We start from the raw sequence: 27,746 nt of genomic DNA, 5'->3' as shown, positions 1-27,746 counted from the left end.
TCACTCTACAGCAAAATCCCGAATGGTCATCGAGGTGACGTTTAGCCGTTTAAACTAAAAGTTGCTTCGAAAACTTTTGCGTATGATACAAGCTTGGGAGAAAGTCGACCCCTGGCTCATTGCCACAATACGGCTGCATTTAAGGGCGTCTTGTCCAACAGAATTTCATTTTTTTTAATTTCTCAGTTCGGTAGGTAATTGATAGGGTTAAAAAAATCCAACCCCTGTTGAAATAGGGTTGTAACATTCATTGCATGTTAGACAAAGAACATTAACTTATGTCACAAATCTTGCTTTATTGCTGCATTGATTGTGATGCTTTCTAACACACTAACTTCTACAGGATTAACAAAATTCTGTAAGTTTGAATCAAAGTTTAAAGTTCAAATTATTCCAAAGATTTATCTTTAACACTTTAAGTCTGTTGCAGGCGATTGATTCCAAGGTCTGATTAACCAAGTTGGCTCTTTGGAGCGGGGATCTACTTGGGCAGTGAGGCGAGAAGCTCAGAAATAAACTTTTCCGGTTCTGGGATGTCAGACAGCAGTTCTGCAAGGAAATAAAGTCCACGATAGTATATCATTAATCCAGGGAAGTTAAACAAGTGCATAAAGAGAACTTTCTTATCGTGGAGGTCATGGCTAAATTCGTTGATAAAGACGTGACTATTGTGATCAAGGTTACACAGGTAAATAAGAAGTTGTACGAGATGGATACACTGAATAAGGATCAAAATGAATAAATGACAGCGTAAGAATTTAGCATACACAGTGACAGTTATCACTCGACGAAGAATAGCTGTATATCGGTCTAAGGGTAAAAATCACGGTAAAACGATTTAAGGTAAATTTAACCGATAACTCGTTATATTTTGATCAAGGTTTGATTGTGTTGTCATAAATAATACAACTTCTCCGCTTCGGAATAAAGCTATATGCTCTTTTTTTTTGAAGCAGTTATATCCTACTTCTTCTTGAGAATTATTTCAAGATTCTTATAACTACTAAACACTACACAGTTTTCAGAATCGTTGCATATTCTCCTTTGGCAGCATAATAATTACATGAAGGTTTCAACTGAGGCCTAAATCTACTGTATCAAATAGAAGCTTCCAAGCTGTGGCAGAATCTCTGGATGATGCCTAAACAGAAACCATTACAAGTTTTAATAATAATAATAATAATAATAATAATAATAAATCGATGCTTATAGGGCGCATTTCTAATCTCAATGCGCCTATAAGCATCGATTTTCAGAATATTTCGCACCAGCTTTATCACAACAGCAAGGCACATACCTGCGACATCAAACAACTCCATCAGTGACTCTGATGGTAAAAGATCCGTCTGATAAAAGGACAAAATCTGTAATATAAAACACATTTAACTGTCATCTTGCACTACAAAAAAATGGAAACTATCGATAGGTACTTTTCTCACCTTGTCACCGCCCTTTAACACGGCTTCATCGTTGTTTCGAATGTAATCCAACATTCCTTGCGGCCATCCGTTATCATCCGCCGCCAAATGTTTCTAAGTAAAGGATAATACGAAACATGTGATGGGCCCGAAGAAAAAGCAACTTACTATTAGTTTGATATGTTTACCGTCATCGAAATAAACATAAAAAACTTCGCGAAAAGAAGATCAAACTAAGAGACCCAGCTCCCATATAGAGCCCGGCTCACACTAAAACCCAGGGTTGGCTATTTTCAGGTCTCCTGGGATTTTCTTCTCTGTCTGAGGATTCTGTTTCGGGCACTTCTGATTTCGGAAATCCCAGGAGAGCTGGGTTGACAATTTGCTCACGCAGAGAACCTAGAGGAACATCCAACCAACACGGATGAATAATCCTCTCTAGTTTTCTTCATTCCCCCTAATCGTATACACATGCTACACAAGTATTGATGACAGTCCATTTCATCAAGGAACTTGTATTTGCATCTATCGATTCGCCATCGGCTGACATCGGGCAGCTATTGATTGATTCCTTTAATTGATTCTGATCCATTGGTTAGGCGTAGATTAGCGTATTCAGCCAACTCACCTTCAGCAGCTGATGAAGTCTATCGATAAGTACAAAGTACACGATATAGGGTCGGTACACAGAATACTCAGCCATGTTTACATTCGATATCCTGTATGACAAAATAAAGATGGACAAGTTAATACTCAGGCAAATAGGGCATGATCCAAACATTGTGTTGAGAGAATTTTAAGAAAGCTCTACCCACATCAGCGGGGATATAAAAGCCCTACATCCGTTTCTTGGGTAAAAAAAAACACCATCGCACAACGTAGTAAACGTGAACAACTAACAGAAACAGAGTAAACTGGCAGCTCATACTTAGATGTTCCCGAGGGATTTGTATGCCGAGCATGCGCAGTAACGAGAAGTCTTTTTAGGAAAGTGATCTTTGACTGATTCCAGTTTTCCAGCGAGTAAACAAACAGCGACAGTAAAGTTAGGTAAAGCGGACTGTCCACCTGAAATGACAAAAAGGAAAATAAACTTGAAATGACAAAAAGGAAAATAAACTTATCATTCACTGGCTTATCAAATTCAAATCACTTTGCAAGGAGGAATGAAAAGGTCCTCATCAGCGATGATAATTATAAATTTAGAAGCTTCTCAGAATAGGAAGGCATGTTATCCTTGCGTGATTTTAGGGTGGTTTAAAAATCTGTTGGGCATAAAGTTTTAAAGCCATTCATAGATTCTGATGTTTTATTCTGTAAGTGGCCTTAGCTGGGTATACACGTAAGAAACGCTGATTACAGCCGGGGCGATTGGGTGACTTACCTCGAACGACGATTCAATCCATTTTTCCACTGGCATGTCCAGGAAGGATTTCAAGGTTTTCTCCTCTCTACTCAACTGCCGCGTTCTGAGAGAGAAAGATGAAAGATGAAAAGTTATTTAATTCCAGGTGAAAAAATATGCCAACACAGAATTAGCCGAGTCACCACCCCCCCCCCCCTACTGCATCTCAAACACCACTCACTTCAGTCTTAGTGCAGCCGTACCCCTCCCCCCAAGGAGAAACGGAGGGGAGAAGGGTACGGCTACAGGTAGACTAACCTCGCTCGTGCAAGCATTACAACTAACATGACAAGTTAAGGGCTCTTACGTGTTCAGAACGTAGAGTATCATGTGCATGGCATATGGTACAAATTTGATGTTTGAGTCTCGTCCTCCGCCACCAGTGTCCTCACTGAATGATTTTTCAAACGCAAAGCGCTGTAGCAACAGACGCAGATCGTGAATGGAAGCGTGATACGTCGGCTCCAGATGACCAGTGCACTCTTGAATGTAACTGTTGTGTCTGGAAAAAACAAAAGACTCGATCTAGAAATGGAAGACTCCAGTCATGGACACCACTGACACAGTAATGAAATTTAACATTGAATGGATTTCTTCCGTTCTTTCCTGAGCTTTTTATTTTTTTCATGGGGTGGGTGGTTCCTATAAAAGATCTACAAGCTCCTTTTAAAAAGCTGGACAATAAAGGGGGACAGAGGACTTACTTTTCTATTGTTTGTTTTCTAAGAAATGTGTACACTTAATAACAGAGCTCAAACAAACTGAAGGGACACAGTTTGTGACAAGTAGTTTTGTTTTCGATTCTACTTTGAGATCTGAACACCACGAAAAAGTACTGGTAATATTTCTAATATCATGAAAATCTATCAGGTCAATCTAATAAATTCTTGCACTTGGGGAAACCTTAACGTTGATTTAAACCAAAGCTGCAATTTGAGCGAAAACTTTCACTAAGGTCATCTATTACTTGCCCCTGACTTACTGTTCGACTATTCAGAACATGCACCGCTCTATGATCATTATATAGCGAAAAAGGCACACTCACCTTGCCAAGCAACTCGCAAACGCTGATTCAGAGACCTGGCAAGGAAACACAAAAGTTAAATTGTACAACTATCAGTGCAGGCCTCTTATATCAAAAGGGATCCATTAACAACTCTGCCATGAGTTAATTCAAAGTCAGGAAACTACTCCCTGAGATGAGCCTCATAAATTCAAATAAATTCGACAAATTACTATACGCTTTGAAAAGCTAAAACATGTTGAACTCCTACGACAGTTAGTAATTAGCATTCTGCTATTTTTAAATCATTGACCATAAGATTCTGTGGAATCAATTACCTGAGGACCCCAGATTGGTAAAAGACCATTGCACTTGGTGTTCGCATTCTGAAGGGCGGCGCTTTCCCACTCATCACGACCGCGAGCGAGTCTGTTAGCAAAAACAAACATCAAAGATTCACTTTGTTACAAAAATAAATAAATAAAACAGCCAAACAAACAATACAACAAGGCAATTACCTAAACGGCAATTCAGGAGACAAGATTGTTATAACAATTAAAAACATTTTTATGACTTCAAAATAACATTGAAACAAATGATAGAAAGAAAATGATAAAGCATGAAAGACATAGACACAGACAGACAATCAGACAGAATTAGAGAGGGAAAGGAACATTTTTTTCTTTTTAAACAAATGAATTAAAGAGTTTACTCACCTCACAGCGGCCATGTGACAATCATAGTGCACGATATTGAAGTGACTTACAGTAGAATACCCCTGCGGATACAACAACAGAAACTAAACATACCAAAGATGTCACTAAATCTGGTAAAGCCATGCACGCAACCTGAATACCTTGCCCTGTAAAATAATACCATACGGTAGTTCACAGCCTCGTCTAAACTGAAACCTCCAGTGTAGTACATAATAATTACTACTTGTGGTGATGACGATACTCCGTCTGCTTCACCTTGAAGTCACGTTCATTGTGGCTGATGAAGCAGCGGCAGCCAAAACCTTAGAGAGCGGTTATCCGCACTTTACTCCATCCTTGCCAGTCCGTATTTCTTTTTGCTCTTTTTCTAATACTTGTAAACTTCTTACTCGTAAACTTGTAAACTTCTTACTCGTAAACTTGTAAACTACCTTTCCTATCATCACTTCTTCCCTTGTTGACTGCTCTATAACTTCTAGCAAATAACTCTGAGTATAGCTAACAGCAAGACAAATTTAAACTCTGACAAGAACAACAACTTTCTAACCAAATCCGCAGAGTTTTCTCACCTGTGTTTTTCGTTGTTTGTTTTCGAATTCCTCTAGTATGCATCGTTTAGTGAATGTGTAGATACCGAGAACCTGTAAAAAGACTCCAAAGTTAAGCAGGGACAATTATTTTACATTGTGAAATGTTACAATAGCTGAGCTGTCTATACTTCCATGTTTCAAGAACACATTAAGCCTGCAGTGCAGGCGTCTTATTAGGCCGAGTTAACATTAAGAAGCGCGCGATCATTTATTCAACCGGCCACTTTTAATTTGGAGTTAGAATCGACCGTAGGGGGAGGGGGCGGGAAGGGACGAAATTTTTACTTTCCCACCCTCACCCCCCCTATTCTTTAATTGTCACTCACTCCCTTGGTACGAATTTTATTCCCTCCTCCCGGCTAAAATCAAAGATGACGGCCCTAATTTTCACTGAGAAAATACTGAGCACTCGCTCGCCAGAATTACGTCTGCTTTGCAGGCTACAACATGTTCAAAGCAGAGCGCACGTGTCAAAGGTGCAACAGACCTTTTGTGGATGATATTTGTATCCCTCGCGGCAAATACAACACGCAAGTCCGGACTCTTCCTGTAGTTCTTCCATCTCGCGAAGTAAATTTGACGGTTTGGCGATGATTTTTCCTCCAGAAGTTGTCTGAAAAATAATTCATACTCAATTAATCTTTAATTAAAGAAGCGTACAATCAGGCCGAAGTAGACCATCTGTTTCTAAATCTGGTTCTACCAAATATATTATACGAGCTGCCCGTATTTGGTGCTGTAAATTCCGAATTAACAACAATGCAATGTTTCTTAGATCGATGTTATAAGCGCAAGTATACATCCGACCACATTAATGTCTATGAATTGTTAGATCAACAAGACACACGTGTCTTCAAGAATGTTTTTAATAATACAATACACCCTTTAAGAGCTATAATGCCAAAAAAGAAATCAACCAGGTACAATCTGAGGAAAGAGACAAGTCACCATCCTAAAATAAACGCTGGTAGGTTCAAAAACACGTTTGTCAACCGCTTAAATTTTAAACATAATCTAGTCTTATAATTTTTATCTTGACTTTCTTTGTAATTTATATCTTTAGTTTCTTTTAATGTTGTAAAATAGGATATGTGATTATTTATCTTTTGCCTTAATAAAGATTCAATTCAAATTCAAATTAAAACAACAAAATTACAATCCATATTTTGGGGTTGCTTTGCTCTCAATATCCATGTATCCGTCACACACAAAAAAAATTATATTCCAAAAAAGAAAAAACAAAAACAAAAACAAAGGATGGAAAGTAACTGCTAAAACCTCTTGAAAAAAGTAGAAACCTGATAAGGAACCCTTGCATAGCAAGAAGATCTCGATACAATCAGCAAATAAACTACTTAGAGTCGTAGGAATATACCTTACGACTAAGTCTTGGTTTATAAGTCGACCGAACAAGAGCAGTGGAATTTTGACGACAAACTTTAAGCAAAGGGCATTACCTCCAAAAGCAGAAGTCAAAAGGATTTTTTATTACCACTAAATTCAATGTCGCAACTCAAACTCAGCGGTCTATTTGCCAACCACTAAAGAGTATATTATATTCACCTGCATCCCAAGAGCTCCCAGCTGTTTTTCTCTCATGGCCATAGCGAGCTTCTTCTTTTCATTTCGAGTTGAGCGGCGAACTTCCTCCACCTGAGAAGAGTTTCACAAAGCAAGGTTAACCCAATGAATTCACACAAGTTAAAAAAAAAAATTTTCACCACTCTGCAGAGTAATACGCAATAAACAGTAGTTGCTAGAGATGGTGACAGCGACAGACGTTCAGTTTCAAAGGTTCAGTTTCGAAAGCAGGGATTGCTGTTATGCTTGCCTTACTCTGATGCTCTGTGTGATTAGTCAATAAAAACATTACCTCTCTCTCTACTAAACAAATCAGATGTAAGACTTAAAACAGTCGCGACTTCGTCAGTTGCGTTTTTCCGCGCTTAAGATGACTTGAATTTCTTTAGGTCTTCAGCTTCAAAACATAAGACTCTTGTTCTGATTGAACGCTGTGGTTACCTTGATGCTGTATCTGTGACACCTGACCGAAAAGAACTCGATTTCCTTTTAATTACAGATACGATTTCACGTTTTCATGTACGGCCATTTGAAATAACATTTAACGAGTCCAAAGAGGAATGATAATAACCTTCTTTTCAACATCAGGATGCTCTCTTAGCGCTTCCATGAGGTTTTCTGCCAACGACCCAACTTTTTCTTCAGATGACACTTGCTCAAGGCGATGTATGGCTGGCACTGCTGTCTTGCCAACTAGAACCTTATTAAACAGAAAAGTTAACGTCTGTTACTAGAAATGACGATTTCAGATCTATTTTAGCTAACGCTCATAAGTTAAACAAAATCAAAATACAACACAAAAAAAAAGCTCTTATAATTTTGTACTTAAACACCATATAACACTTCGATAACTAACTACCTATTACGTCAAAACTGTTTACAAAAGTAGCAAAGGAAAGTCTAAAGATACGATGTTCGCTATTCTGCAATGCTAGGCAATGTGAGCTTTAGGGGTCGGCCAATTACAGAATCAATCACACAAAATGGAACAATCGTAAAAGGAGAAACAACAACACAAAATTAATGTCTGGCAGGAAAGAACTAAATTATGGCAACGATCAACACAGTTCCAAGAGGTGATTCACATGTAACATCAGTTTATCACCTTCCTAACCAATCAGACCACTGTACCTGAGTATTGGCGTGTCCCTTACAGAGACCAGACAAAAGTCGAAGAACGTAAGGAAGAGACGGTCGCGCAAGAAACTCTTTCCAAACATCAGCTTCAAGAAGATTTGCTTTGCTGTAGAACAAGGGAAAAAAAAAATGATGATGATATGAGCATCTGCTACACGCATCCACACCCATTGTACGAGAGGACAAGATGTAAAATGTACACAGAAAATAATGAAGGGGGTGGGGGAGACAGGAATAAAGGGAAAAAACGAACTAACTACTAAATCCTTCTTAGTGTCGATCATACAATTCCCTACAGTTGATTTCTGAGAGCTTGGTGGTTATCACGACCATATTCCTTTAATGATATAATTCATAATTCTTGCGGTTTGTTGAGGGCATTCGTTTTAAGCTTATTCGTGTAAGTAAAGAGTGAAAGAGAAATATTTAAGGGTTCAATCAGTCTGTCTTACGTTTTGAAGCTAAAGACCCAAAGGGATAAGTCAATTAGCTGCCAGTACAGCCTGCACATTATGAGTTAACAATTCTTCCTAGATGATTGTACATGAGGTAACTCCGTAACATAAGCATACCTTTTCTCCAAACTATTCTCTATAAATTTCCTACAGACACGACAAAGAGCATTTGTTCAACAGTCTAGGGCTTCTTAACCCTTGAACCCCTAGGAGCGACTAACATCTAATTTCTCCTTACATTATCACCCCTGAATCACACATTAAGGTCATGAGAATTTCGGAGATGATAACTCATTAAATAAGCTCTGGATTGTGAAACAAATTCTCCTTGCCGACACCTTAGGAAATGTAGAGAGAGCAGTATCGAGAATGTGCATACTGATGTCGGAAGGGGGGGGGGGAGGGTTAAGTGGGTGCTCATTACCTGTATTGTCAAACCTTAAAGATTGGTTCAGTAATGATAAGGTACATGTCTTAGGGTTAATGAACGAAGTCAGCGCAAACTCTGTTATTCTTCGTACCTAAAGGGCTGCTGAGGTGTTTGTTGTTCCAGGTATGTCATCGCTTTAGCAACAATTCCATTCTCAATGATCATATCCTTTAGCTTGAAGCCATTGTGATTGTTCTGCAAAACAAGTAAAAACAGCAAGAAGAAGTATTAAAAGCTCTCTAAATGTTTAGAGGTCAAAAAGGGAAGCAACACTAACACAAAATAGGGGTAGACAATATTTAAGGCTACATATCAGAAAATACCCTGAAAAGAACACGGAGATTACGAATCGAACTAAATGTCTTTACTACCACATGAACATCAGAAAACAACAATATCAACAAAAAGAACTAATCAGACCCAGAACTTCTCCAATCGGAATCCAGGGCACTTTGCATTTGGTCACCACATTCCAAAAAAACATGGAAGGGTCTTAAGCTCACTTGCAAAGCTTACCTCAATTTTGCTTGCTATACTGCAGAAACAGTCGCAAAATAGAGTTTCGTCATTCGAGCGCTCTCGATCAAATCTATGCAAAAGAAGAAACAAATTAGAAGAACAGCGTGTCTTTTTCATTTTACATAAAACATGTCCCGGCACAATACATTGTATTTTACAAGCCAGACAAACTACCAGTGAACTTTCTTTGTGGCATCAAGAGTTCTTTCGGGTAAGGCAATACGGGAATCTGACAGTTGAGACTACGAAGATTACACTTCCTGCCCACAGTTGGCTATGAACTTACTTCTCAAAGTCAAGATAAGGCAAGAAATGGTTGATCAATGTCCTCATGTTCCCTTCATCTCCAAATGTCAAGAAGGGAATAATACGCATCATTGCTTGAAGCACACTGCTGTGCGTCCTCTGTGAAAGCAAAGGAACATTACATGACATCTGTGCCTAATTGCTTGGTAACACTGACATTGTTAAGACATCGTTGGGTAATGGAATTCAATAGTCTGTGAGTTTGTGCGCAAGTACGACTTGGAAGGCTGGATAATGACTGACTAGTCACCTTTGTCAACAACAGCTACGCTAAACTCAGGTAGCGTTTAGCAGTTTTTGTTTTGATATGAATCTCCGGGATTGCAGTTCTGTCAAGAATCCCGCTGCCGATATCGTCTATAAGCAGGAAAAGTGAATGCTACAGGAGCTCATGGCAAGTTCGCGTCTACTTAAGTGTGTACCAACTTTTCGTGGGTCATTAAGTTTCCATGTATCCATACCACTGTTCTGGTTCATTGCTAATTCACCGGAGGATTTCATTTACAAGTGTGGGACCACTGTAGAAATCATTCCACCATATACACAGCCCTTAAATAATTAGATAAACCTCTTTTGTTCTGCTCTGCGTTCGCCCTTCAAGGGCTGGATGCTATTCAGGGTAACTTTTTAAAACAGGCGACGATAAGTGAAGAAGAGGGAGGGAGCTCAAAATGTCCAAAGTATATCGTACCACGTAAGGACTTGTAATTCTGTTCAGCAGCATGTCCAGCTGAGAGCCATCCCCCTCCTGGATGGGGATATCAGGTGTGGGAGTGCTGGTGGCTTCCTGCAGCACAGTCTCCATGATCCCTAGCACGTCCTCTGCGATGCTCGCACCACCTCCGGAATCAGCTTCCAGTCGAAGAGCCTGTGTCATAAATAGCAATTGTCTAACTAACTAATTTGATTATCAAGTTTTCTTGTGCTGTACTGATTTCTTTCGGATATGCGTCCATCGTGAGATTAATTTTCTCAGAAGGCATTCAAGCGAAGATCAGCTATGGAAGGTAAACACTGACGAAACACCTCAGACTAACTTATGGTCCCTGGTGTTCTGATATTTTCAATACACTAAGCAACAATCAGGTGACGAGTAGGAAAAACCCATCCTTTTTTCCATACCAATTAACAAGGAAATTTATAGCAGCTTGAATTCTTAGTCAGATCTTGGGAATGAAAGATGAACGCAACTGTCTCTGAAGCTAAACCTGTTTCCACAAACACGGTGAGGAATCTGTCAAGTGTTGTCCTTCTTCATTTTACTAAGTCGCAACACATTTGTAGAAATTAAACATATCTGACCATTAAACAAAGTTATAAATGAAGTAAAACCGCACCTGGTTTAGGGTTCCAAGAAGGACGTTGAGCGTGTTCAAAGTTGGGAGACACAGGTATTGCCTATTTACCTGGACGGAGACAGTGAATTCAGTCAGTTTTACAGCACACAAATACGTCATTATACACGTTTCATGAAAAGATCACTACGAAGCAATCAATAAGTTACCTTGAGTTTCACGCAATATCCCATGAGCTTCAGTATAACTGACACCAACTGTTTGCCACGTACAAGATCCTTAATACCACTTAACCTTCGAAAGAACGTAGCGGTAGCTGTTACTGACCAGTCAAATCACAACTAGCCACATCAATTACATCACTATGCATATTCTTCATACCGTTCTCTTCTACACATTTCCTAAGTTGCTGACAAGGAGAATTCGTTTAACAATCAAGAGCTTCTTTAGTTGGTGACCATGTAATTTATTCTCGTGACCTTATGTGTGGTTTAGGAGTTATATAGTAAGGTTAGCTCAATTGGTTAGAGCGCCGGATTGTGTTGTGCGGGAGGTCGAGGGTTCGAGCCCCGGCTGGACCAATACTCATGGTCTTAAAATAACTGAGGAGAATTTGCTACCTTTCTATAATATCAAGAAATGGATAGACTTTCAAGCCTTCTCGGATAAGGACGAATAAACCGTAGACCCCGTCTCCTGCAGGGTTAGGGGTAGAAGACGTTAATTTTCCACGCACGAGATCACTGTGTGGTAGATTTCCTCCCCTGGGGTGCGATGGGTGGGCACAGGGCTCCATTTAAACCAGCTATTTGCTGAACTGGGCTACCCCGTCTAAATATTCGTAAAGAACTAAAAAGAATAATTTGATGCCAAGGACACTTAGGGGCCAAAGGGTTAAAACATTTCCTATCAAAAAACATTTCATAGATCGAAGCTTTTTGCATTCTTTTCACCTTCTTTACACAACCGTTTAGGTTTCTTTCGATTAAACAGGACGTTGAACTATCTCTAGAGACGAAGCCTAACTTGTATGTGTTTGGTAGGGCGAAAGCATGGCGCACGACCGGAAAGGATGTTTAGGGGATTGTCAAACTACTCCACGGGACTATCAAATCAGTCCGTGGGAACATCAGTACAGGAGAATAAGACAACGCATCGTAAAGTTTTCTCAACAAGGGATAGCAAAGTTGACAATACCTGCTCAGCATGGCTTCAAGCCCACCAGATGTAGACATAATGGAGGCCATTTTATATACCTCTTCATCATCCAATTCCTCTTCTATAAACAAGACAGACAAAGTGATTAGAGAAATATTTCATCCTCGCAACAACTTTCGGTTTAGAACACAACATTGGGTGAAAACTGACCCAACAGAGTAAACTTTAACTTACCCTTCTGAGTATCAAGATTCTCCACAAACTCTTCCGTGGCGTCTCCTAACAGACCTGTCAAGGACATAACAAACACTTTCCTTGTAAGATTTCTGGTCTGTAATCATCTTCATTCTCACTTACAATAACCAAGCAAAAACTAATTATAAATTTGAAGAGTGGCGCTGGTAAATAGAGACAACTCCTGAAGAACAGAGGTATAAAACAAGATGAGCAGTATGGACACTTATCATCATCACTGTTGACACCTTATCAATACTAACTCTCGAAATTTCTCGATACACAAAAGTTGTCATTGGAGAAAATTTTGCACATTAGAGAACCAAATTCACCAAATTAAAGAGGTTTTGAACGCACAAGTACGCAAAGTCACTCGGTGGAGTCTAGGCCTTAAAGATCCCTCGAACGGTGAAAAACGTTTCTGTCACAATATCAGTGCATTGTGAAGAAAGATAAGTAGGTTGGTAAAGCCTCGAAAATTAAGGCCCATCCAGCTTGGGCCTATCCCAGTTTCCACAGCACCCAGCAACTAAGAGTATTACTACTCCTTCCTGGATGGAAAACCAGTCCATCGTAAGATGACCCCCCCCCCCCCCCCACCCCCGTCACAATACCAGTGCACTGTGTAGAAAAGGTAGGTAGGTTGGTAAATCCTCGAGCCAAAAGGCCCATCCAGCCCGGGCTTATCCCGGTTTCTATAGCATGAAGCAACTCAGAGCATTACTATTCCCTCTTGGATGGGACACTAGTCCATCGCAAGATTATTCACCCTCGTCCCCCCCCCCCCAGCATTTCATCAGGCTTCCCTGACAAATGAACCGAGTATGGTTTGATTACATCAAAGTTGTATTTTAAAGAGATCAACACTAAAACGCTTTTTTTACCTCGCATTCGGTAGATAATCCGCATCGGTTCACCCTTAAAACAAGAATTTAAGAAGTTAGAATTAGTGAGGTATAAGGTAACGAGCATAACACCCTAAAATTTTAACAGGAAGATGAGAAACTGAGAAAAGATCCTAATCCATGTCCCACTAATCAAATACAAGTCTGACATTTCGGCAGTGAAACTCACAACACAGATATACCACATATCTATACACACCTCTCCTTCAGGACACCATATTTTCTTGTAGACGTCCTTTACAGGTAAATCCAGACTAATGATCTTACTGTTGACAAGTAGCTGAAACGAAAGATACAAATTAAAATTACTCATCAATCATATAATGTACTTGAATGATCGCGACAGATTTTTTCAAAAAACTGAGGAATGTTACCTCCATTCCGTTGTCATCCTCCAATAATGCCACCAATTCACAATCTAAGGCAACATAAATAGTTTTTTTTTATTACATATAATACTTCTACTCGTTTCTATTACAACTCACGAAGGGCTTCAGATTGGATAAGTTTACAATAATGACATTTGGCCAAGAAACTTTTAATTCGATAAAAGTTATTTAGTTACCGGTGCATATCTTGTTCTTGACATCTCTCATGAGCGGACCCATACCAGGCTCATTACAGCTGTGGAGGAAGAGAGGGTGTAAAACCAAAGTAATGATGTAAAAGAAAGCACTCAAAAAGGCATTTAGAGCGAGTGTTGAACAACCAAACGGCCAATTACAACAAAGCTATAACCGAGGATCCAATGAGAATTTAGTTAAAAAAGGTGAACTGACGAAACGCGGGGAACCAAGAAACGATGGTTTTTAGTTTGGCATTGCATGGTTGAGAGGGTGGGGCGAGCGTTCTAGACCAATCACAAAACGGAGTGAACCAAAAACAGAGCAGTCCTTGATAGCAAATTTCAAGACGCCACTAACAATTGCGTTTTAGCCTAAATATTGTTTCCTATCGCTATAACTTCTCCAAGGGTTTGGGAATGTGGTAGGCGTCGAGACCAGCGATCAAGTTTGGCAATTATGTACCTACTAATCTAGATTAAAAGCTTAAGAGTTTATTTCTGGTCTTAATGTTTACTTTTCTTATGTGTTCACCCTGAAAATTGCTAATTTTCAACTATTCACCACAGACCTGTAAGGATTTCCTTGCATGCGTCCTTGAAGGAAGTCCTCTTGTTGAGGATCTTTCTCCAGTGTAAGGAAGAACTCGCCAACATCATTCTCTTCCTTTTGAAAGAGGAATATAGAAATCAGATATTTGACACTAAATAAAAATGCTAACTCCGACATTACATGTCACAGTTGAGCAAGGTCAAGTATTTTGGAGGGAGTTTTATCAGTCAGTACTCTCCAATAACTCGACAATTTTCTTTTGGGACGAGAAAAACGTTCTTAACTTTAGGGATTCAACAAAACTTTCCCTGCGAAAGATAGAAAAACGTACACGAACCCGTCATAAACCACAGGAGAGAATGGATGGCTACGGTTAAAGAAGATTGTCACGGACTGAAATTAGTGAACTTTAACCCTAGAACTCCCAGAAGTTATTAACAAGTAACTTCGCCTTGCAATTCCAGTGTTACCTTGCATACAGGTAATGAGAATAGACGAACCCATCAGCTAGAGGATGTTATGTGGATATCACACCAAACTCTCCTCTTTTACTTTATAAGAACGCTATTGCATTCAGAAGTGAGAAATACTATTTGGATCTTGGAGCAGGGTTAAACGTCTAGGCTAACTGTTTAACTTTTCAAAACGTTCAACTTTTCAACTCAAGAGTAGCACTGGTAAAACTCTGGCAGTTGTAAAGTACTTACGGGAAAGATAAGACTGCAAAGTCGCTCAAAGATGAATACTGGAGTCCTGAGGTCATCCAGACCATACCTGGTAACAAATATCAAATCATGTAAGAACACATTGCCATTAACTCCCTCCCTAGTTACGTTCGAAGAAGCATGTGCAAAAGTTGCCAATCTTTCTTAGAGGTGGGTGGGCTGCGCATCGTTGAATCAAGAGAAAGAGTAACTAACATGATTGTCACAGTGATACTGTAGTAATTTTTCAAATTCTGTAAAATTTCCCAATTACGAAAGGTGCAAAATCAACAAACCTCTTCAGGGTTTCCACACAAATGGCCATGAAAGCCTTGGTTTCTGTCTCCGTACCTGAAAAAGATTAATTAAAAGTGTTATTTTCTCTTTTTGGGTTTTAGTGAAGAGAATAAGAGAGAGCTATCACCCATTACCATCAAATCACCACATCTTCATCGCTCATGTTCCCTGACTTTAAACAATTTTGCCAACTTCTTGAGGTGACAGTACAGATCTTTTATAACATAACTGCAACGGTTAATGTTAAATTCCACTTACCAGTGGTCATTTCCTCCAATAATTCTAGTAGAATCTCTTGCGTCTCATCAATCAGTTTTGTGCGTTGGACAACCAATCTGAAAAGAAAAGAGAAATGAAATTATAGAACAGAACACCGAAAGAGGCAGTCAAAATTGAGCAGCTACCCCTTGTCTCCTACGTTAAATAAACAAGGTTACCTTCGCAAGTACAAGTAACCATTTAACACTGTGGCTACCAATCGTCCTTTGAACTTTTGTTTGATCGTTTCATGTTCAAGGAAAGATGACATCAATTCTGTGAAGAAAAAAACGTACAATTAATCAAATCAGAAATCAAGTGAATGCTCTCTGAAAGACTTAAAAGACACAGTACTACACTTCTGCGCCAGCACTTTCCATGACCTGCTGGCCATTTCCTTACCAGCCAATATCTTCAACGCATATCCCTGAGACAGATCAGAACTGAGGGTGTACTGCTCCAGGTATGTCAAATGCTCTATTTCCTCGAAACAAAAAGAATGACCTCCATGTTAGCAACTTTAGAGGAGAGAAGAAATGAAACAAAAAATTCTACCTTTGTTAACAGCTGACCAATTTGCAGCAGAGCTCCTTGCAGTGCCAGGTAAAATTTCCAGTAAGTAGGCTGAGTCAACCGCTGATACAACTGGAAGAATTCAGCCGCATTCTCTCCTGAAGTTCGAACCTCCTCCAGATAACTGTGAAACATGGTAATATTATTTAAAAACAAAAAAAAAAAAAGTTCCCGGGCGACATCACAAGCTAACGCTTCTCATAACAGTTGCCTGGTTTCATAAAATTAATTGAGCATGAACGCTGTAAATTCACCTTGGCCCATCAACGTGCTAAGTATTTATCAGGACTATCCCATAGCAATCTTGGCTCTGAGTTGCAAAAAATGTCTTTTTCGTGTGCGACGGAGTACTCGCTGGTGAATCCTAACGCAGAAATAAATAATGAGCAAGGCAAGCCCTTGGCAATCGAGTTAAGCAACCTTCCCGATTTGCAAAGTTTATTATCAAAACTCAAAAATTAATTACCTTGTGAGCAAGTCCAGCATATGCTGCTGTCGGCTGGGTATCTAAACAAGAACATTCAAATCATAACTTGGGTAGTGCGCTTCCTGGATTTGAAAGTAACATTCCGGCAGTAAAGCGTGATTATAGGTTACGAGAACGCTTACTGTAACACCAACGTAGTTTTTGAACTTAAACTTTAGATCCTATTTGGTAAAGGAAACTAAAACATTCGCAACAAACGGAATCAAAGTCGGGTGATCAAAACGAGATTTCCATGACTGCTTTTAGTTAAGATTATGGCCGGTTATCTGTATAGTAACCATGGATACAATTTGTGATGAGATTTAGAAACTTGATAATCGGCAGGGAAAGCCTGGACGTGCTCTCGCCAATAGCGGCCGTTTTTCGCTCCTACAACTATTTCACTACCAAAATATACTTCTTCGACGTAACACGACTCCATCCGACTTAAACCATGGTAATCTAGCTGCTGTTCGTTTTTCCCTAAGCTACCAATTTCCCCTTTCCACTTTTGAATATTGTTTTTACTATTTGTACGTTTACCTGACACAAGGACTCTATCATAGTACAAGCCATCTCTCGAGCCGCCCTATTAGACGGAGTGAACAGCACTTGTCTCAGCCACTCCTCCTCTCGCAGATCCTGCTCATCACTTGTTTCGTTCCTCTTGGTCCTCTCTTTCCACTTCCTGCCATACTTCTCCATCAAGTGTCGTGTTCGTGATTCACTGCGGCTTTCCCCGGTTGTCACTTTGGATTTGGTGGGCGCCATGGCTCCATGGTTTAAATCTCCACCATCTCTGCATATTAATTTTACCATGCTTTGGTTGTTTAAATATAAAACTCTGCTTCATTTTAAACTTATGCCGTGTTCAAGCTGCCTTTCCGTCATCTGTTTACTTTTAAATGTGCTTACGGAATAAGTTGAACTGCCCATCTTTTGCCCTCTGTATTCATCCATGTATTTATTTATCTATTAATTTTAACAGGAACAGGATGTGTAATGTCGCATGTGTAGCTGTAACAACAACACAGATCCTGAAGACACCGGTAACTGTAACACCACAACAGGCGAATGCCTTAAGTGTTTTTACAATACCACAGGGTCCAACTGCCAGTGGTGTGCACCTGGATACCATGGAAATGCATTGAACAAAACTTGTACACGTAAGTACGTCTTCTCTGTAGAGACCCTTGCCGCATGCAGGCAAGGCGTGTACTAACAAATCATTACATCGAAGTGTGGATCCAATAGCACTCATGCAGGGAGGATTGCAACATTAAACGGCGGGTGGTTTGATTTTAAAGAGCAGGCTTACTTGAAGTGTGAATAAAAGGCCTCCCAAACCCCAAGACCTCAATCTATTAGAAGTGATTAGCTTGTTTTGGAATGACAACACCCGCACTTAAGCTAATCAGGTGTTTTAACGTAGTGCAGCGGAACCAAGTGCAAAGGATTCAGGTCGAAAGGCCCATCAGAGCAGAAAAGAAAATACCCCTACACCAGTTTTTTAATACAAGAACACTTCTGGGCGAGCTTTTTCTGAAATTGGTTGCCACGCCATCTCATCGGTGGAGAGGGCGGCGTGGGACTTTTGTAATCAACCACATTACTAAACAAGACAAGGCAATGTGGCATTTTTGTCAATTCTCTTAAATCTCTGTCTTGAATCGACTTTCAGGTTGCAACTGCTCGCCTGTGAATGCACTGAATAATGAGTGTAACAACATAACTGGATCGTGTAACTGTCATCTTTATGTGACGGGAAAGTTGTGTGACAGATGTGAACAGAACGCTTTTAATTATACTGCGTCTGGCTGAGCGCCTTGTACTTGCAACAATGACGGTTCAGTTGATCTTCAATGTGACTTGGTAGGCCATTTACAATCTCTTTTTTAATCGTTTATTTGGAATTTTAAAGTATCTTGGTCGTACTTCATGTATCGTTTCTTCAAAAATGTTTGCTAAACTTGCTAGTTCCAGTTTATTATTCCTCGTTAACCTTCTCTGATCGATCCTTCAAAACTGTCATTTTTTCTATCCTGGGGACCACTGTTTCAATGGTTTTTCCACTACAAAAAGGCAAAATCATATTTCAAAATATGACTTTTGTGTTTTCCTTTTTTTCACATTATTTAGGTTTACGGAAACTGCAGCTGTAAACCAAACGTGATTGGTAAAAAGTGTGATATGTGTGTTGCGGGCTTCTTTGATGTTCAGCAGGGTTGTTTGGGTACGACTTCTTTTCTAATGAGTAGTTGATCCGGTTCAAATTGAGACAAGTCAGTAAAATTTTTGTTTTTTTGGAAATGTTTTCTGGCTCAAAGGCTTACCAGGAGAACAACCAATTTTCATATGTGAGCATTGGGCTAAAACCGTTTGTGTGAAAGATGTAATAACTGGAACAGATTGCACACCCTCTTCCAGTTAAGTGACGGTTTAAAGTTTATTCATAAATTTATATAGTTTTTTGTGACAAGCCCCAATTACAATTTATTATAATCAAAATATCAGTTACTTCGCCTTCAAATATCACCAAGATTTATTTACCTTGAAAAATCTTTTATTTCGAGAGAATGTAAAAGGGAAATCCCGTATAGCTCACTCAGAGAAGGTAAAGAGACATCCCGTATAGTTCACACAAAGAATGTAAAGGGGTATCTCGTATAGCTTACGCAAAGAATGTAAAAGGGAAATCCCGTATAGCTCACGCAAAGAATGTAAAGAGACATCCCGTATAGCTCACGCAAAGAATGTAAAGGGCTATCCCGTAAAGCTCTCTGAAATCTAATTTGGTAGTTGTCGCTGACCAAGTAAGAACGAGATAGTTTCTTGGGTAAATGATTATATAACGTACAACCAGTTACTAACTTTTCTTTCAGTATGTAACTGTAGCTCTGTGGGGTCAAACAACCCCGATCAATGCAATAGAAATGGAGGACAGTGTTCATGCAAACCTAATGTGATTGGTCGTACATGTGATCAGTGTAAACCGAACTATTTTAACTTCACTTCTGGTCACGGTTGTCAAGGTAAGGCAGACAAATTCGTTTTATTAAAAAAAAAAAAAAAAAAAATCCAAAAGAAAACTTTTTATATTTATCGAGAAACACTGATCCATCTTTCCTCAACGGATTATAATCTACAATGAAGCAAAGTTGAGCGATCAAACAAACTCCACAAAGTTTACAGAGGCTTTTGGGAATAAAACTTAACTAATCAAAATAGAGAGCCATTTAGAATTAATACTGAGAGGATAAGGCGTGGCCCACTAGGACCATAAGTAGAAAAACAAGCATGAACTAGTCTAGCCTGTTTTTATTTTTTCATAGGACTGCTTACAAAGGTGGCTCGAGGTTTATATACCAGCCAGAGCATTGAGCAAAAAATTGAAAAAAAAAAAAAGGGATCCTTCACTCATATTTTGAGTCAATTTTCAGCGTGCAACTGTTCGACTGTTGGTGCAGTGAATAGCAAATGTAACAACATGACTGGTTCGTGTTCCTGCCATCCTTATGTTACGGGAAAGATGTGTGACAGATGTGAACAGAACGCTTTCAATTACACCTCTTCTGGTTGTACGCCTTGTGACTGTGATATTGACGGCTCGACTGATCTTCAGTGTGACTTGGTAGGTATACACAGTCCCTCTCTAAATCGTAAATACGAAGGTGTTTCAGGTAACTATAGGTCATGCATCATGTATCTTAAAAAGAATTGCCTTGACCTACCAGTGCCTTTTTGTAATCCGCGTATTGTTACATCTATTATGGAGCACTCCTTTATCTATAAGGATCCTCGTCACTTTTGGCCTAGCTCTCATCGAAGAAATGTTTATTTAAAAGTCTCCTCGTATCTGGACCCATCTGAAGGCAACATCTCTGCACCAATAAACGGTCTTTGTGAGGTGGTTCTTCAGTGAAGCGTAACTTAGTGTCAAGGATTCGAGTCGGATAAGGACGAATAAACCGTAGGTCCCGTCTCCTGCATCTATTAATTAGATAATTTAATTAGGCAGGGGACGTTAAAGAACCCACATCACGATTCACCACATCACAAGGATTCTAGTCGGTAGTTCTTCAGTGAAGCGTAACTTAGTGTCAAGGATTCTAGTCGGATAAGGACGAATAAACCGTAGGTCCCGTCTCCTGCATCTATTAATTAGATAATTTAATTTGGCAGGGGACGTTAAAGAACCCACATCACGAGATTACTGTGATGTGGTCTGGCCTGTTTACCGGGAATTGGGGGGAGGAGGCATCTGTTAAAATTCGTCTTTGTTGATTGTAAACTGCCACTGGCAGTCTGATAAAGTCCCCCGTACAGTGTTGCAAAGCGCCTTGAACATAGGATAAGAGCGCTATAGAAATGAAAGTTATTATTATTATATTATAAGAATATTTACCTCCACTTTGGAGAGTAATTGTTATATATTTGGCAATATTTCGTCTCTTCATATTAATCAGACACACGGAATCTGCAGATGTAGACCGAAGGTGATTGGAAAGAAGTGTGACCTGTGCAGTCCAGGCCTCTTTGGTGTAAAGCAGGGTTGTTTAGGTACGACTTCTACATTAACTGATTCGTTAGAAATAGGAGTTACTCAAATGGTTTTGTGTAAGTTAAGCAATTCTGGTTTAAAAAGCTTTAGCTTTTTAACTCTTTACAGTGGCCAATTTACAATTTTAACTTAGCTGATATAACCAAATTACTTTGTTACCCCCACCGACGCAGCACCACAGTTTCTTTAGAAACTTACCCCCTTTACTCTCACAATGCCTCTCTCCACTCAGGGGTATAATTGGGTACCGGGGGTAACAAATAACCTTGTTACCCCCACCGACGCAGCACCACAGTTTCTTTAGAAACTTACCCCCTTTACTCTCACAATGCCTCTCTCCACTCAGGGGTATAATTGGGTACCGGGGGTAACAAATAACCTTGTTACCCCCACCGACGCAGCACCACAGTTTCTTTAGAAACTTACCCCCTTTACTCTCACAATGCCTCTCTCCACTCAGGGGTATAATTGGGTACCGGGGGTAACAAATAACCTTGTTACCCCCACCGACGCAGCACCACAGTTTCTTTAGAAACTTACCCCCTTTACTCTCACAATGCCTCTCTCCACTCAGGGGTATAATTGGGTACCGGGGGTAACAAATAACCTTGTTACCCCCACCGACGCAGCACCACAGTTTCTTTAGAAACTTACCCCCTTTACTCTCACAATGCCTCTCTCCACTCAGGGGTATAATTGGGTACCGGGGGTAACAAATAACCTTGTTACCCCCACCGACGCAGCACCACAGTTTCTTTAGAAACTTACCCCCTTTACTCTCACAATGCCTCTCTCCACTCAGGGGTATAATTGGGTACCGGGGGTAACAAATAACCTTGTTACCCCCACCGACGCAGCACCACAGTTTCTTTAGAAACTTACCCCCTTTACTCTCACAATGCCTCTCTCCACTCAGGGGTATAATTGGGTACCGGGGGTAACAAATAACCTTGTTACCCCCACCGACGCAGCACCACAGTTTCTTTAGAAACTTACCCCCTTTACTCTCACAATGCCTCTCTCCACTCAGGGGTATAATTGGGTACCGGGGGTAACAAATAACCTTGTTACCCCCACCGACGCAGCACCCCAGTTTGTTTAGAAACTTACCCCCTTTACTCTCACAATGCCTCTCTCCACTCAGGGGTATAATTGGGTACCGGGGGTAACAAATAACCTTGTTACCCCCACCGACGCAGCACCACAGTTTCTTTAGAAACTTACCCCCTTTATTCAATTGTGTTCTAGACTGATAAGAATTTTGTGATAGCTGAAAGGCACTCCCCCAGAACACCACGTTTTCTCAGGCTGACTGATAGAGAGGATTTTCGTGTGTAAGCATGTACCTGATTCTGCTACTCAGCGATCTCCATTTTATTGATAAAGGCTAATAGTTTCGAAAGAAACTGTTTGGGGCTGCGTCGGTGGGAGTAACAAAATAATTTAAATATATCAACAAAGCTGAAGTGGTAAATTGGCCACCGTAACGATTACAAAAGCTGACGTTTCGAGCGTTAGCCCTTCGTCGAAGCGAATCACAGTTTCTTTAGTAAAGTAGACGCGACAAGAAGATGAATAAAAACTGTAAGCCCATTTTATTGAGTCAGTAAATCAGTCTTCAAAATGGAAACTGAAACTGCTTTAACCTTAATATATCACAGATATGCTACTGATAAACGTCTAACGCTAATACCTTTTCAAATGGTCATAATTTGATTCGCAGCTGTACTACATAATATTTATCATAACGATTATAATAATAGTTTTAATAAAGGACCTCTCTGTAGATCACCTACAGGTGAGAGAGCTCCCTGTTTAAATACCATTATTATAAAGATGGTGACGATAATAATGATGATGATGATTATAGGATCATTATAGTAATGATAATAATAATGTAAACAATACTGCTTATGACAATGATAATGACAGATATATTTATAGAGTAATTATCAATTGAGTGTCCAAAATAATCCTAGATTGCATAAGTCTCCTTCGCGGCCGTTGTTTGGTCCCGTCCGTGCAACGTGGTGGGGGGTGAAACGTGACGAGACCAAAGAACTTGTTCGAAGGAGACTAAGATTGCCTTGGTTTTGTTTCTGTTTGCTCTCTGGTTAGTTTAGAAAACGATAGCTGCAAAACAGAACAATTCTTATGATATTTTCCTCTCTCTGATTTGCCGTTGTGATTTATTTTCCCATGGTTTACGACATTCAATCGAAAAGCCCTTAAGGTTACATCATTTTTCTGCAGCGTGCAGCTGTAGCACAACTGGATCCAATAATCCTGATCAGTGTGACAGAAATAGTGGACAATGTTCCTGCTAGCCTAACGTGATTGGTCGCACTTGTGATCAGTGTAGGCCGGACTATTTTAACTTCACCTCTGCTCAGGGTTGCCAAAGTATGGCAATTCGTGATATGTAGTATGCGCCAACTTCAGGTGGCTGAACACAGTTTTTGATACCTGTGTTTCTTTCACCATTTTCTCCAGCACCCTTGCTCTCTCGGTAACCAAAACTGGCAGCAAGCAAGTTAACAACACAAACTTTGCTTTTTTTAGAGTTAAGCTGACGTATGTGTCATTGCCATGGCGACACGAATAAATATAAACAGGCCTTTGAAATCACTTTGTTTATTAGTAGAAAATCTAGTTATTAGATTTTCTTTATAATTTGCATGCAACGAGCTTGTAACGATACTCACAAGTTAACACCATTTTGCTAACAGTTTAACAGAGAGATCTTTAATTATCCCTTGTTAAAGGTTCACTCAATTATCTAGAATTTCCTGAGTTAAAAATCAATTTTTTTCAATACTCCAGTTACTTATTTCCTAAAGTATTTTCGTGCCAAATTTCAAGAAATTCTAATCAGTGGTTCTCAAGAAATAGGCATATTTCCGAGAAAGCAATTTTCCATTCGATCGCAATTTTTTTACATAGTACGCATACGCTGCATTTAACTGGGTTCTTTTGATAACGACGAAAAAGCTGAGAATTGCTGGGTTCTTTGCACCGTTAACTTATCTTACATGTCTTTGTAATAAAAGATTAAAGCCCTCAATACACTGCGCCAACCATAGAGAAAAAATAACACAGATAGTGCAGATACGTGTTGTGTAAATAAAATGACCGATCTATGGACAGCATGCTTGTTTTTTTGCAATCCTTGTGCGCGCCTGAATTGCATCAGCAAAAGCGTGCGCAAAAACTGTGTTTAGCCACCTTAAGTTACCTATAATAGATCAAAAGATTAAGATTTTACCCAGAGAACGTAAATTGAACATAGCGAAAAAATAAATGTTCCTGAGTATTTCATGGTGCCATCTTCGGTTAAAATCCGTAGGATGAAGATGGTAGGCTAGAATCATTTTACAATGTTTAAGCGCGGCTTAACGAAAATCTGTAATGCTACCTTTCATCTCTCTTTAATATCAAAAGAAGAGACCCATATTTCTCAAAATAAAGGAAAACACTTGAGAAACCAAAACTTTCGAGGCCTTTCAGAGACTAGTTCTTAGATCTTTAATTTTTTTTTTTTTTTTTTACTTCTTTCAGCCTGAGCTTGTTTTTTACCTGGTGTGAAGACATCAGTGCACAGCACTCAATGTGACAATGATTCTGGTCAGTGTCTCTGCAACAGTCGTGTGACGGGAAGGACCTGTGATATGTGCCGTCATCCTTTCTTGAAAATAAGTTCCGTCAGTGAGGCAGGGTGTGTAGGTATGCTATAATTACTCAAAGGATACATACGCTCCAGAAACTATAGCACGGTTCTTTATCTCCATCCTTATAAAGTCTATACGAAATCACGACACTGTTGGCGTTTTGTGTTTTGAAAGAGCAAACTAATGTTTTCGTTAATTGTCTTCAAATGTACTGGAAATAAGACCATAGGCTCCATCATTGTAAAATTCGCTTAACAAGTTAGCCGTTCACCAAAAACGAAACAGAGTCGTGCGCCTCTTCTTTCCGTCTCAATTTTTTAATCTTGCGCACAACTTTGGCTGCTTACCTGTGAAGCGAGAGAGTCGTGCTCCAATATTTTCCGTCGCTTGGCTATGGCGATCTATTTAAATGATCATTGGGAACTGTCTAAAAAGACAAAACGTTTTTTCTTTTTGTTACCGCGTGCTGTGGTTCATTCTGTTAATAATGAGGTGATCACTTGTAGACTTTCTGTAAGTGCTCATCTCATACCTTGCTCAAGTGTACACTTTTTAGACTCGACAAAGTGCACACTTTGAGTTCGGTAAAACTGTGCACCTCAAGACATTTTGAAGTGCTCAGTTTTAAGTTTTCCCAGATATGCACCTGAAGCGGAGTTCTTTACGTGCATCATGATTCCTTTAGATTTGATGAAGCGCTCACCTTGATACTTAAAGTGAATACTGCAAGACTTGTTCAGTAGAGTGAACACTTTTGAATTTAAGGTGGCCACTCTAAGACTTATTTTAGTGTTCAGCTATTAAGACTTGCTCAAGTGATCACTCTTTGACTTGGTAAAACGTCGCATCTTAAGACTCTTTTGAATGCTCACTTATAAGCTTGTCAAGGGGTGTACTTGATGAATCCACGCAGAGCCCTTCTTCAAACCCTATGAAGTGACTGCCGTAACACTGTTAAAGTGTGATCCTCAAGACTCTCTTTAAGTGTTCTCTTTTAGACCTATTGGATCTTTTTAAGGGCTCATTACGTGCGAACTTTAGAACTCATTTAATGCGCACTAAAAGGTTCTCTGAGATGGGGACCTTTGCGAGTCTTAAAGTGCAGACTTTAAGGCTCGTAAAAGGACGCTCTCTGAAACTTGTGTAAGTAGATACTTGGAAATGTATGACTTAAGCCTGTGAGACTTCTTCCCTTGCTCCTCCTTTGCTTTACTGTAATGTCGTTCTTCAGCCGTTTCTTTAATGTGTTTTGTTTTTGAATCTCCAAGTTTTACTTTGTTGAGCGGTATTTTACTTTTCAGTCCTCAAGTACTCACTTGTGATGCTTGGTCGCACAACAATATGAAGGACGTGGAATCCAGCTCAGCGAATGACGAGGAACACTGATACTCGTTTGTGTTTCTGAAGACAAAAATAATTACCAGTGCAGCAGAACGGTCTTTTCAACTGGTTTTGGTGAAAAAAGCAACACGGTTATTTTGATAAAATTATGAAAACAGCCATCATTACGTATCCTAACTTATAGCTAAAATGTTCTTTGTATACAGATGTACTTTCTGTGTATTACTTACCGTGAATTCATTAGTACTTCACTCTCCTATTATTTTTTGGTTTTTGTTTTCTTTAAGGATGATGCATTAACTTGACGTCGGAAAATCCTGACCAGAGTTCCTGTTTGAGTGACTTGACTGGCACCTTGAGCGTTGTTAATATAATGTTTACTGATTTATTAAGTCGTTGTTTTACCTAGTCAAAGTTTTTGCCTTTAATGAGACATGCGCAAAGCATTAGTAAGTCAAACGTGACTGTAATCGGGCTTCTCGCGCGAGAACCGACACGTGATTATAAATAAAGGGTTGAAAATGCGTGGTCTTTTTCGGTTTTGCTTTGTTTCGTTTTGTTTTGATATTTATGTACGTTCATTATACTTCTCACTTTCTTCCTTTTGGGCAAAAGAGGAAATACCGTTTCCAGGGTTATTTATGAAAATTCACTCAGATGGAGCTCGACTGGAGTGCATTGAGGTGGTTTTGTTAGTTTGGGGATGATTATTGTGAAGTGGGGAGCGTTGTGGTGGATTGGAGTACATTCGGGTCAGACAAGGCGTTATTGTTGATTGGGTTGGATTAGGGCTAATTAAGAGAACGGGGAATTAGAGTGGATAGGGGCTGATTGGCTGCAGTTAGAGTCGTTTGGGATGAATTGAAGTGGATGAGAATTGATTGGTGAGAATTTTTTAGTTGTTCCAGATGTATCAGGAGAATTGGAGTTGATTGCAGTGAGTTGCGGTGAAAGGAAAGTATTGAGGTGGATTAAAGTGGATTGGTTATCGATCAGAACCAGCGGGAGTGGGTTGGAGAGATTAGAGTGAATAGCAGTAGATAACGGTGAACTGGAGTGGGTTGGGATTAAAGTAGATTGCACCTTGAAGCTACGAAGATACGCAACCTGTACTGCACAGGCCGAGAAATTAGTTATTCTAGCACTTGAAGAGTGACAAACATGAAGAATTTGTGGATGAAATGAATCTCACTTTTCCTGTAAACAACAGCTTTAGCCATCATCAGCTTCATTTGATAAGACTGAAAAAGGAGATTAAAGGAACTACTCAGGATTTGGTGAATACAGTACAGTCGAACCTGTGTTAAGCGTTAACCTTGCATTATTAAGCGGTCGATTGTCAAAGTCCCAATATTTTTCCCCCTATAATCGCTGTAGTTTTCACTTCTATTTGAGCGGTCAGCTCTTTTGGGCGGTCGTGGTCACCAAGCGACCTGTGACTGCTTAATACAGGTGCGCGGACTGTAAATCAGTACTGCTGGTGCTAGGTGAAGTCCTTTCCTTATCAATCGCTCGCTTAATACGGAACCTTCCAAAGAAACCTCAATAAAGGAGAACTCAGGGATTTGAGGTTAGTTGAAGAGCAGGTTATAACATCAACGAATGCCTGGG

The 27,746-nt window shown here is 39.7% G+C and overlaps 2 protein-coding genes across 2 annotated transcripts; one reads left to right on the top strand and one right to left on the bottom strand.

Moving 5' to 3' along the window:
• Nucleotides 1–276: 276 nt before the first annotated feature.
• LOC111339632 (E3 ubiquitin-protein ligase UBR4-like) lies at nt 277–17,336 on the bottom strand. Its single transcript, XM_088756488.1, has 36 exons — nt 17,109–17,336; nt 16,566–16,606; nt 16,082–16,223; nt 15,929–16,010; nt 15,706–15,802; nt 15,527–15,603; nt 15,268–15,322; nt 14,975–15,041; nt 14,287–14,381; nt 13,718–13,776; nt 13,527–13,570; nt 13,352–13,432; nt 13,132–13,165; nt 12,248–12,301; nt 12,053–12,134; nt 11,065–11,149; nt 10,898–10,966; nt 10,252–10,428; nt 9,541–9,659; nt 9,252–9,324; nt 8,827–8,930; nt 7,845–7,956; nt 7,285–7,413; nt 6,696–6,785; nt 5,620–5,745; nt 5,112–5,183; nt 4,543–4,604; nt 4,165–4,255; nt 3,869–3,903; nt 3,131–3,325; nt 2,803–2,887; nt 2,347–2,486; nt 2,047–2,137; nt 1,440–1,532; nt 1,298–1,364; nt 277–549 (listed from the first exon to the last, which is right to left on the bottom strand). Exons 1-36 carry the CDS (start codon nt 17,334–17,336, stop codon nt 482–484), a joined length of 3,321 nt encoding a protein of 1,106 aa, XP_088612614.1. The 3' UTR covers nt 277–481.
• Nucleotides 17,337–19,745: 2,409 nt separating this feature from the next.
• Nucleotides 19,746–25,032, top strand: LOC148733138 (laminin subunit beta-3-like). The gene is made up of 4 exons (XM_088756515.1): nt 19,746–20,196; nt 21,032–21,125; nt 23,380–23,529; nt 24,685–25,032. The coding sequence occupies exons 1-3, from the start codon at nt 20,053–20,055 to the stop codon at nt 23,451–23,453; spliced, it is 312 nt and encodes a 103-aa protein (XP_088612641.1). The 5' UTR covers nt 19,746–20,052; the 3' UTR covers nt 23,454–23,529; nt 24,685–25,032.
• Nucleotides 25,033–27,746: the final 2,714 nt, after the last annotated feature.

Source organism: Stylophora pistillata, chromosome 4, assembly GCF_964205215.1.
Source record: "Stylophora pistillata chromosome 4, jaStyPist1.2, whole genome shotgun sequence".
NCBI classification, from domain to species: Eukaryota; Metazoa; Cnidaria; class Anthozoa; order Scleractinia; family Pocilloporidae; genus Stylophora; species Stylophora pistillata.
The sequence above is the reverse complement of the archived record's forward strand: the minus strand, read 5'-3'. Positions and strand labels throughout refer to the sequence as shown.